This window comes from Hyalella azteca, unplaced genomic scaffold (assembly GCF_000764305.2).
Source record: "Hyalella azteca isolate HAZT.00-mixed unplaced genomic scaffold, Hazt_2.0.2 contig15387, whole genome shotgun sequence".
In the NCBI taxonomy this organism is placed as follows: Eukaryota; Metazoa; Arthropoda; class Malacostraca; order Amphipoda; family Hyalellidae; genus Hyalella; species Hyalella azteca.
In genome coordinates, this window is record NW_025945243.1 from 503,022 (window position 1) to 514,464 (window position 11,443).

At 37.9% G+C, this 11,443-nt stretch overlaps 2 protein-coding genes across 3 annotated transcripts in view; one reads left to right on the plus strand and one right to left on the minus strand.

Annotated features, from left to right (window-relative positions):
* Positions 1-510: 510 nt before the first annotated feature.
* On the plus strand, positions 511-5,026 carry LOC108672823. Its single transcript, XM_018160564.2, has 2 exons — positions 511-1,051; positions 4,392-5,026. Exons 1-2 carry the CDS (start codon positions 668-670, stop codon positions 4,941-4,943), a joined length of 936 nt encoding a protein of 311 aa, XP_018016053.1. The 5' UTR covers positions 511-667; the 3' UTR covers positions 4,944-5,026.
* A 1,216-nt stretch (positions 5,027-6,242) lies between these two features.
* LOC108672848 (high-affinity choline transporter 1) overlaps positions 6,243-11,443 on the minus strand; it is a 14,916-nt gene continuing 9,715 nt past the window's right edge. Inside the window, exons 11-13 of one of the 2 annotated variants that reach the window (XM_018160597.2) lie at positions 8,500-8,630; positions 8,220-8,394; positions 6,243-7,592 (exon numbers count right to left, since the gene is read on the minus strand). In XM_018160597.2, the coding sequence (XP_018016086.1) occupies positions 7,454-7,592; positions 8,220-8,394; positions 8,500-8,630 (445 nt within the window). In that variant the 3' untranslated portion in view covers positions 6,243-7,453. Of the gene's footprint in view, positions 7,593-8,219; positions 8,395-8,499; positions 8,631-10,028; positions 10,129-11,443 lie in introns of those variants that run through there. The other variant, XM_018160599.2, reaches the window with a different exon arrangement.

Below are 11,443 nucleotides of genomic sequence, written 5' to 3' on the forward strand. Positions count from 1 at the left end.
GAGAAGTAAAGGGGCTTGAATATATATAATAGGCCCTATTATTAGGGTAGCAAGTAGCATTTCTATATAGGTAATAAATACAGCTCATTTTATTTATTGTAATACAGTGCGCATAGCGGCATTATCCCGGCATACTGCATAGTCATATATACTATGAAATTTATAATAGAACATGTTAACATGATTAATTAATTAAATTAATTAACGCACATGCACTTTCAATGTCAGATTTCAATGCAATTTCAAAGTTGAAACAATGTTGATATGAACAATGTTGATTCACTTTCCATTCTAGTTTAATACTCTAAAATTGAAAAAAAATTACCACCATCATGTCATTGTCATGGACTCCTATTTTAATCAAAAAATTAACCGCCACCCTGCGCAAGTATTAAATGAGTATTATCAGATTACAGGCTCCAGCTGCTGATCTATACAGGCTTGAGGCCCTTTTCCACTATGAATTTAGTCTCTGCGCAAATGGCGCCTGAAAAACTGGCTTTTTCAGTCCAGACTGAGGCAGTCCGGCCCATCGAGAGTTCGAGAATCGAGACTAGCGCACACATGCGGGGCAGCGGGAGTGTCTTTGTGACTTCCGTCCCATAAGGTTAAGTGCGGCTGTCGCTCCAATATACGAACCATTGCCTGTCTCTTTGTTTTGCTAACCATGTCGCAGGATGGAGTCTGGAGCAGAGATATAACTGAAAGGCTTATCGACTTATATAGAGAAGCACCTTGCCTCTGGCAAGTAAAAAGTTCTATTTACAAAGACAGAATCTTGAGAATTCAAGCATTAGAGAAAATAAGTAAAGAATTGGAGAAATTAGATACATCCATTAACATTGAAAAAATCCGTAAAAAAATTCACACTCTGCGATGTCAATTTAGAACAGAGATGAATAAAAAGAATGAAATCCTGAAATCTGGAGCCTGTGCCGATGCCGAGGATCGATTTATACCGCGGTTGTGGTGTTTCAATCTACTATCATTCCTCACAGATGAAGATGAGAAACGACCGTCAATTTCATCTCTGGATGAAATGGAAAGCTCGGTAAGTGGTTTTTATAAATTTATTATGAACTAGAAATAAACTATTATTTTAATTCGACTCTCAATACAAATACATTGATTCAAATGAAAATAATAATTCCTGACTTCTTGTTAACATATTTTATCTATTTATTAACATGCATTCACTCGTCCGTCGAATAAAAAACCTTAATTATCTTATTATACTTTTAGTGTATGTATACTCAGTAAAGAGTAAATAAATACAAAAGTAATAGGTGCAGTATTTGTGGAACACGCTATAATACATATCTATATCTATAGACCAAAAATAAGATACGGTTAAACATTGTGACGTATTTATTGTATTTACTTTTTCTAGCTACACTAAAGGTATAATGAGATAATGTTGTTTTTAATCCCATGGCGAATGCATGTTATTACACAGAAAAACTATGTTAATGAGAAGTTTGAAAATATTCTTGCGTTTCATAGCTGCTATTAGGCTAGCATAGCATAGTGAAGTCGGCGCTAAATAATAGGAATGATGTGGCCTATCGCCGATTCTTGTACTTTTCGTGACTTGTACATAGGAGATCTAAAAATAGGTCTTTCTACCGGAACTTTTCCAAACTGTCCATAGTTTGGAATATTTGCTAAACTTTCACCGGGTTTGATAAGGTGCTGGGCATTTTAACTCTGAACATATATTTCTCCATAGATTTATCTAGTTGTTCTGTTGCCGCGTGGATGAATTGCAACGCAGCTTTTTTAGTTTATAGCCGTGGCTCCTGGTGTTGGTTCTTGTTTCAAATTCTAGTAATCCTTCTGGGACCTTGTATAAGCCATGAGTATACTTGTATGCTTCAATGAGGTCTCCGCGCAGACGTCGATAATAGAGGCTTGGGCTTCATAATCTTTAACCTTTCTTCAGAAGGCTTGCCTTTTAATCCCATAATTATCCTTGTTGCACGTCTTTGAACACTCTCGACTAAATTTTTTTCTAGTTTTGGTAACCACGCGGCGTTTCCAAACTCTAGGTTCGGACGCACGACGGCGACAAACAACAGTTTCACAGCTTCAGCATTTATGTACTCGAAAGAGCGTCTGATCAGTCCAAGTCGTTTATTGGCTTTATAAACTTGAGCTTCAATATGATTAGAAAATTTCAACTCATTGTCGACATTAACTACTAAATCTTTTTCCATTGTCGACTTCGACATCATCATCATTCTGTCGTTGCAACCGTGTCTTCTCATACTATTATCTTGCTGTTCATTATTCTTGCCAAGGGGGATTCCTTTACATTTGTCAGCGGAAAAACACAGCTGCCACTTATCAGCTCAGTCAACAAACTGTCAAGATCACCTTGCATCTGTACATTTTGCGACGTATTCTTCACTGTATCATAAACTTTTGTGTCGCAACGAATAAAACAGGCCGGAGAACGCTTCCTTGTGGCACGCCGCTGCGCACTGAGGCCCAGTCTGATACGGACCCAGCCATTAATACTGACACGTTGTCGTCTCCCTACTAGAAAATCTCTGATCCATTTGAGTGCATTACTTTCAATTCCCGAAGACTTCAATTTACGCAACAGCCGCTCATGTGGGACACAGTCAAATGCCTTGGCAAAATCGAGGTACAATGCATCTGCTGGCTCCCTTTCGTCCAGCAGGCGGGTCCATTCATTCAGAGTAGAGGTTAGTGATGGCTGATCTACCGGCAAAAAAGGCATGTTGACAGTCTGATAGGAGATTATTAGCAGTCAAATGATCGATCAATCGATCCCTCACAACGGAATCCATTACCTTGCAAACGACACTTGTCAAACTGACAGGGTGATAGTTGCCCGGACAGTTTTTGTAACCTTTTTTGAACAATGGTGTCATTTGAGCTTCTTTCCAGTCAGCCAGCAAGATCACTTCGTTCGAAGTTTTTCGAAAAATTGACCTCAGAGGGCCGGCTCGGACAGTTGCTAACTCTTTGAATAATCTGGGGTGGAAGCCGTCCGGTCCACATGACTTGTTTGGATTTAGAGCGATCAGGCGCTTTAGTTCCTTTTCTTCTTGTATTTCAAAACTTGTTAATTTAGAGTCGACTGGGCGCTCCGCAATAGCTGGAATACTGTTCAAGTCCTTTTAACATAACATAACATAGTGATGTCGGCGTTGAAGAGAAGGCCTAATCTGGCCTGTCGCTGATTCTTGTACTTTTCGTGACTTGTTCACAGAAGATCTAAAATCTTGTCCTTTGACCGGATCTTTTCAAGACTGACGATAGTTTGAAATAGCTACTAGACTTCCACCGGGTTCGATATGGTGCTAGGCATTTCAAGTCTGAACATATATTTTTCCATAGCTTTATCTAGTCTGTTCTTGAACGCGTTCATAGTCATACTCGGAGCGCCAACAATGTAATCGGGGAGACTGTTCCACATGTCGGTGCTTCGATGCGAGAAGGAATGTTGTCGCGTGGATGAATTGCAGTGCTGTTTTTTTTAGTTTATAGCCAGAGGTGGGCAGTAGCGCGCTACATGTAGCGGCCGCTACTAGCGGCCGCTACATTTTCAGTAGCGGTAGCGGTAGCGGTTCTACATTTAAGGCAATGTAGCGGTAGCGGTAGCGCCCGCTACATATTTAAGTAGCGATACGAGGTTTTGCCGCTACAGCGCTACCGCTACATTTATAGATAAAGCCTTTAGATTTTACTTAAGGGGACCGGCTACCCTCCAACAAAACTCTTTTGTTTACNCATTAAATGTTAATGAGTAAATCCCAATAGCAGAACAATAAATATTTAGAGATTTCCAATAATTTTGGGCATTGTAGCGGCTAATGTAGCGCGCTACATTTTACTGTAGCGGTAGAACCCCTTACAATCTAGTGGGTGTAGCGGTAGCGGTAGCGCCCGCTACATTTAGAGCATGTAGCGGTAGCGGTAGCGCCCGCTACATTTAGAGCATGTAGCGGTAGCGGTAGCGCCCGCTACATTTAGAGCATGTAGCGGTGGCGCCGCTACATTTCCAAGTAGCGCTGCCCAGCTCTGGCTATACACTAAAAAATACACCCTTATACAAGAGAATAAAAAACGAATAAATGCCAGAACTTATGCAACAAAGGAAATGAATGAGTACATCCTGTCTATAAATACGTTAAAATATTTCTATCCATTCGAACTGAGGCAGCTGTCTTGCTCTTGAGACACTCGAAATACATCCAAGTTACTGGTCTCAGTGTCGCTGAATTATCTAAGTGGATAAAATATTAGTATTTCGTAGATTAGAAAGTAAATTTCTACTAACTTTCTAATCTACTACTTTCTAATCTACTATTAGTAGATTAGAAAGTAGTAGTGACTACTTTCTTATTTTTTTGTTTCAGGCCAGCACTCCCACTACTTCAAATGAGAACGAAACGTCACTAATGTTCTCTGATGCATTGGAAGTTCCAAGTAATGACTCAACATGTCTGCGAGTGCATTTGCCCAACCTTGAAGATGTCGAAGGAGGAAACACTTCTGCCCAGAAAGGGCAGTTCGATTCATCAGGAACAGCAGAACAAGCTATAATAAGGCCAGCAGTACAACCCCAAAGAGTGACGAGAAGTCCTACACCAACAAGTGACTCATCCCTGTCTCAGCCAAATGCACCGAAGTCTGTTGCGTTCAAGGAAAGGCCCGCTTTAAATAAAGTTCAGAAACGAAAACGCGCGGAAGATTCTGAAGCTGAAATACTGCAAATGGTTGCAACATTACTCAAGGAAGCTAAGGAAGATGAATTTTCGATTTGGGGCAGATCAATGGCCAACGATTTGGCAAAAGTTGATAGACACCAATGCATAATAGCAAAGAAACTAATCAGCGAAACTATTTTCTATGCTTCCTTAAATATGCTTCAACCTAATACAGGATTCAACGATCTAAAAACAACATAATCACATAACGAGGTTGGCGTTTTTTATATATATTTCACAAGGGATTTCAAAAGGAATTGCCATTAATAACAATAAAAATCTTATAATCATTGTAGAATTATTTCCCCTATTATCGTGCGAAGAGTGGAGTCCTACAGAGGGTAATCAGATATGAAGAACACATAGCTATTCAATTTGTTATTCACCTTCATGTACTCTTCCTTCAGCACGCTGTAAATTGCCTTGCAGAACTCTATCTGGGACAGAGTTATGTTTTTGAAATTCTCGCATGGAACTCCAGTCGGGTATATGAAGCACCTGTAGCCAATAAATTAAAATTGCTTCAAGTCTTTCACCAGCAGAAATACTCTTACGAAAGTGTGTTTTTTTGCGAGAAATCAATAGCGTTACTTTATCATGGATGTAATAGAAAATATTCGAAGGGATTCGCAAGTAACTGAAGAAATCGCTCTCTCTCGATTATATTTCTTGAAACAATTTTCCGTAACTTCCTCTTGAAAACCTTTTCAATAGCCATTCTTTGCATCAAATGGTTCTTTTTTCCTCCTGTGCCTTCGCCTGCGCATAGTGACAACAGCTAGTAAAGCAAGAGCGGCAGCACAATACGACTTCAAAAGCTAACGAGTAACTGAAATGTCGAGCGCGGCCGAGCGGTAGCCCAGATGGAACTCAGTCTCGATCCCAGCACATGCGCGTTTAGTGGAAATGAGCACGCCAGTTTTGAGGCCCAGCCATGAGGCTTATTGGTCTCTGGCCAGTCTCAATCCTTCAGAGTCAGTCCCGTAGTAGAAAGGGTCTTTACCCGTAAGGTCTCAAGGGTAGTTAGTCCGTGAGGTTTTTAGTTTAAATGAAGTTTTTGAGGTCGTATAAAATTGAAGATGATAATGGTATGGCAATTAAATAATAATCGCTAATTATTATAATCATGAGAATGGCTACAAAGATGAGACTCTGCACAGTTTTCTTTACTGATTCCAACAAAATGAATCATAACATTATACTGATGCAAAATTCCGTCAAAGAAGGGGGCTCAAAATATAAATCGAAATTTGTCAGGATTCTATGAGACTAATTTTGACAAATATTCCAATTAAAATCATTTTCTTGCTCATAAAAATATGGACGAGAATATTCAAATAATAATTATGTATGTGCTGGACATAATACAGCTAGATTTTCAACTATCCAGGCTCTATCTATCTTGGTTGGTCTCTTTTCGTATCAGAACAAATGATAAAATTTACCAAAGTTCAAAGCCAATCGCTGCAAATTGTCCGGTTGAATTCAATTCTGAATAGTATTATCTAAAGAAGAAAATTTGGAAAAAATTGGACCTACTTTTGCCTAGTTCAAGGAGTGTTCCTCAAACTAAAACCGTGATCATTTAGGAATGAAAATAAAATACACAATTATGTAAGTAAAATTTCATAAATCTGAATATAAAATACTACAAAGTGAATGTGAAGAAGAAAAACTTTCCATGCTAGCGTGATAAAAATGTAGACTATAAATACATTGAAAGAACTGGAGACAAAAAAAAATGATATGATGCAGTGTAAAAATAGGGCTCGTGACGGTGGAGATTAGAATTTTATAATAAATCAGATTAAAGATACCATAAAATAATTTACCACATTATAAGATCACGAAAATGTATAACTATAATTAGATCTATTTACCGTCGGAATGTTTAACGACGATGCAAATGAACGAGCCTAACAAAAATTCAGTATATAATCACCGCTTTCGTAAATTGTCTACGTCTAAACTATCAAAGCTAGGTAGATGCATCTATTGATTTGTATGAGTAAGAAGAAAGTTATTATCTATGTATTTTGAGTATTTACAGAGCTGCCATAGCTGAGAATTAAGTAACGTTAATGCGATCTCGCACAATTAATGCAACAATAAATTAAGAATCTAATATAGTTACATCTCTACTGAACGTAAAGCCTGTCTGACCTGGCACTGATTTTACACATTACAGAAGTTTCACAGCCAGCTGATCTTCGAACCTTCGCTGATATCGGCTTTAAATGTTACAGTTACCTGGGGCTCAAACCCACAACGCACAGCTCCAATCTTGTCGTCACGATCGAAGCACTCGGCTGCCCCGCTGAGAGAAATTCATTCAAGTTTAAAAACATCAGAAGTTTGATAAATATCTCGCATTAGGGATGTTATCTGATTGATCATTTTTGAGAAAACAATAAATACCACATAATTTTGTATGCAAAAATTATTAAACGATGTATATATTTTATTCTGCGATAATATTCCTGCGCAAAATACGAGTACCTGATTATTTACATTCGCTAAATTATTTTTATACGAAGATGATGTATGATACAAATGAACGGCGTATTGTGTAGTATGGTAGGGTACGGCAAGGTTGAACATGATTTAAATATGAAAATCTCATCTTATTATTACGTGCTCAAGTCATAAGAATATAGTCAACTTCCACTTATAGCCAATTGCAAGCACAATCATCAGCGTGTAAAAAGCATTCAAGTGGAGCAGGCTTCTGTCGAGCTGGTTTGACGCGGTCGCTCGTTCAAGAGAGTAGATTTCTCGCACATGCTTATTTCATCTTTTTGTCCGTGTAGCACAACCGCGTCCGGTCCGAAACAATGACATAAGTCATACCTGCAGGTAATAAAACTGTTGAAATATTGCGATCAGCTTCTAAGAACTTAAGAAGCTGTAATGACATTATATTTATTCTAATAGTTTCTCTGTTTGCAATCGCAAGCGTTGAAGAGCTCTTGAAATGAAAAATAATATGGGTTTAAAAATTACTTTTTAAAGACATCACTTCTTAAGAACCTAGTGTCTCGGATGTTGCACATGTACGATGAATTTCTAATTTTATTTTCGTATACTAAAAAATGTATATATTTTTAATTTCAAACAAAATTAAATGTTCCAAATTATTCATTCTATCAATTGATTCATGCATTGTGTCCGACGTTACGCAAGTTTGCAAAATTTCAGATCCATTGGAGAGGTAGAAGTGTGTTAAATATCGATTATAAGATTTGTAACAGACAAAATTATTTCTTAATTTTTAAAATTATTTATTCTTTTAATTGATTCATGCATTGTCTCCAACTTTATGCAAGTGTGCAAAATTTCAGATCGATAGGAGAGGTAGAAGTGTGTTAAATATCGATTATAAGATTTGTAGCAGACAGACAAACAAACAATCAAACAAGAAGTGAAGTTAAAGAGCAGAGTTGTAATTAGAGTTTTTTTTTTGCTGATTTTGCATACCTGAGAGGAAGAATACCGCGTTTGAAAAACATCTTTGCTAGTGCAGAAAAAACAATGATGCTCAGTAGTGAGGCCAACATGGACATGGTCCTGAAAGGAAAGTTCTGTTCTCCTCTCGCGCAGTCAAAATACGGGTAGTGGATCACAGCCGGCAAGTGGATGTATGGCTCCCCTCCTGTAAAAATTACAATTTTCAGCATAGTTTAACCCGATTTGAACATATCTCGTCTGGCATTTAAGGAAACATGACATTGCATAGTCGCTGAAACTGCTGACTCACCAAGTAGCCGTACTGCTAGGCCTATGCAGAAGCCGACGAAAGATCCGTACGTATTGATGTGGTCACTGAAGTGTAGCACCATTGTCAGTTGGGGGAATAGTATTACGTAGACCAAGTCTCCGCACAGCTTACTGTCGACAAAACACGGAGACATAAAATAAATCGAATATGCAGAAGACTGTATAAATGCTCTGCTAAGGTTATGAATGGGCTCTCTTCTGTTGGTGCAGTCATGAAAAGCGATATTGGCTAGAAGCTTTCGATCCACCGATGTTTAATTATGATTAAATGATTTGCGTGAAACGGATAAGCCATTCGAGAAAACGTAACTTCAACTGGACCACCAGTTCCATCAATTATCTACAAAAATTACAAGTTGCTTCAAATGTAACTCGCAAAAACTGTGAAAAATTAAATAAATTAAATCAGTATTCACAGTTTACGAAAAAATGAACTTATGTCTTGATTGACTGATACGAGCTTCCAAATGATACGTTTCTCGCGGGTTCGTATTGCAAGTCTTTTGCCGAGATGTTCTATTGCCGTCAAACTCAGGCGGGCAAACGAAAGTAAAATGCTGGCACAACAAGTGAGTTGGTATGTGCATTCATTAATTCAAGCCGTTTCCCGGAACGGATCATCAAAATCAGAATAAAATATGATTAAATTGAATTAAAAATATGGAGCACCTAGTATTTCACATCTAAGGGACTTATTGCAGCTAAAAAGTGGTAACGGATGAAAATAATGTATTAATAAAATGAGATAATAAATCTAAAATTAATTAAAAGTATTCTCACCAAAGTGAGATTTTCCATATCCGTGAGAACATGCAAATAACGATAACACTCAATACAAGGACCCCGAGAGCTCGAAAAAGGATGTGCAATCCGGTCGGTAAAATCTTGAGTAAATTATGAATTAATAAGAAGACAATTTGTCATGTTTAATATAAATGAGAAAGACGCTTGATGAATGTCGAAAGATGCTTGAATGATGTTGCCCATAGATGCAGCACTTCATAGATGGGTACTACGGTCATATGACGATGCTTAGCTCGACTTGCCAGAGCATGCAGGTAGATAAATGTTTTGACAGCTGAGAACGGAAGGTTACCAAATTCATTGATCATGAGACTGGACTCAAATGCAGGTTTAAAGGATTTAATATCTTCGGGAATAAATACGAGTGTGAAGAGAGTATAAATGCTCCTGTTAGCAAAGTGACATGGCATAGATACAAATATTCTAAATTAAAATGCCCAAAATAACGCAAAAAAGAAATTCTTGCGACTTACAAGTAAATGAAAGGCCATAACTCCTGAACTCAAATCAATATTTAATTGATGACTGAACAGTTATATGAATAAAAAGTTAGACTGTAGACTCTAAACAACACTTGAATGAAGTTTTAGGATCAAAATATTAGAATTAGCTCAGGTTCAGTTGACTCCCCGAGTCATGCAAGGCAAATGTTGAATGTTGCATCCGTTTCGTAATCGAACATTATTACAAAGGACATACAACAACCGTGAGAGCGGAAAATTTGCTCCAGACGCTTGTCTTCTTTGGGCGGCTCGGACCCCTCCCAAGTGTGTCCTTAGCAGGCGATTGAGTCGAAGATTTCTGGCTGAAACATAGGAAATAGAAGGCATGGATGGACACAAATTGTGGTCGCTCCTTCTCGATTACTCACACTCGTAATAATGCGTTGCTGTCTTCACATTGAACTTGCAAGGGAATGTCACGCAAAGGAGCATCTAAATGACTGATGAAAACTTATTTGTACTCTTAGTTAACGATGTTTTGGAGGCCATACAATTGAATGGAAATTATTGTCCTGCGCAAACTCATTTACTCCAGCGGCGAGTGATATTTTATCGTACGAAGACGCTCTAAAGTCTAAAGAACATGAACGTATGGGAATGAATGAACTTCCCTACACAAGGCTTGTTTATATATCCTCGGCACCAAACAGAACTGAAAACACATTGAAATAATCCTATGCATATGGTCACTCATGTGATGAACTCAATGCGAAACAATCCAAACATGCAGGAATACACTCTATTGTAATGAAAAGGTTTAATCATGACTCCACTGACTCGTTATTGTCCCAAACAAGATTTTGTTTATAACAATGCCAAACGTTACCAATCGAGTATGAAATCACGTATTTTTACTATATCAGCTCTCAGTAGAAGTTTCAACTTGCTACTTATCTGACTTATGAAAAAGCCAAAAAAGACAATCACCAACGCCAACTTCAGGGATAATATTTATGAATGATAAGTCTATCTCCATGTAACTTGAAGTAAATTTGTGGAGTCTGGCTTCATCTCATCACTTCATCTGGATCTCTTAGAATTATGCTACAGGAAAGATTCCCTGTTCCATCACACACCGCAAGCAAGAATGATCGAGTAGGGGTAAACGACATTAGTGGACCGTGAGTATATGAAATGTTTATTTCAATTTTCAATTGGTCTACAGTTTAATATCAAATAGAATTTTTTCATATCGTTGTTATTATTAATAGGGAAAATATTGCAGATAAAATATAGTTTAAAACCATCAGGTGATTATAAGCACAGTAACATTCGGTCTGGTAAGATGATATTTTCGTTCATTGCGATATCATAGCGCAGTTCATCTTTGTGGAAATGCAGTTCAGCCTAAAAATGTTTTCGACACCATTGAACGCTAGCTGAGTTATTAGAGCCATGATTCATTTCATGCACATTTTCAATAGTTCGACAAAATTTTAGATGGCGGAAACATTTCACGCCAATGCTCAGTGGTTATGGAGCGTCTTTATTAACGATTATTGTGAAATTAAGGATTCAATAAGTTAACATAACATAACATAACATAGTGATGTCGGCGCTGAAGTGTAGGCCTGATGTGGCCTGTCGCCGATTCTTTTCCATTTCGTGCCTTGTTCA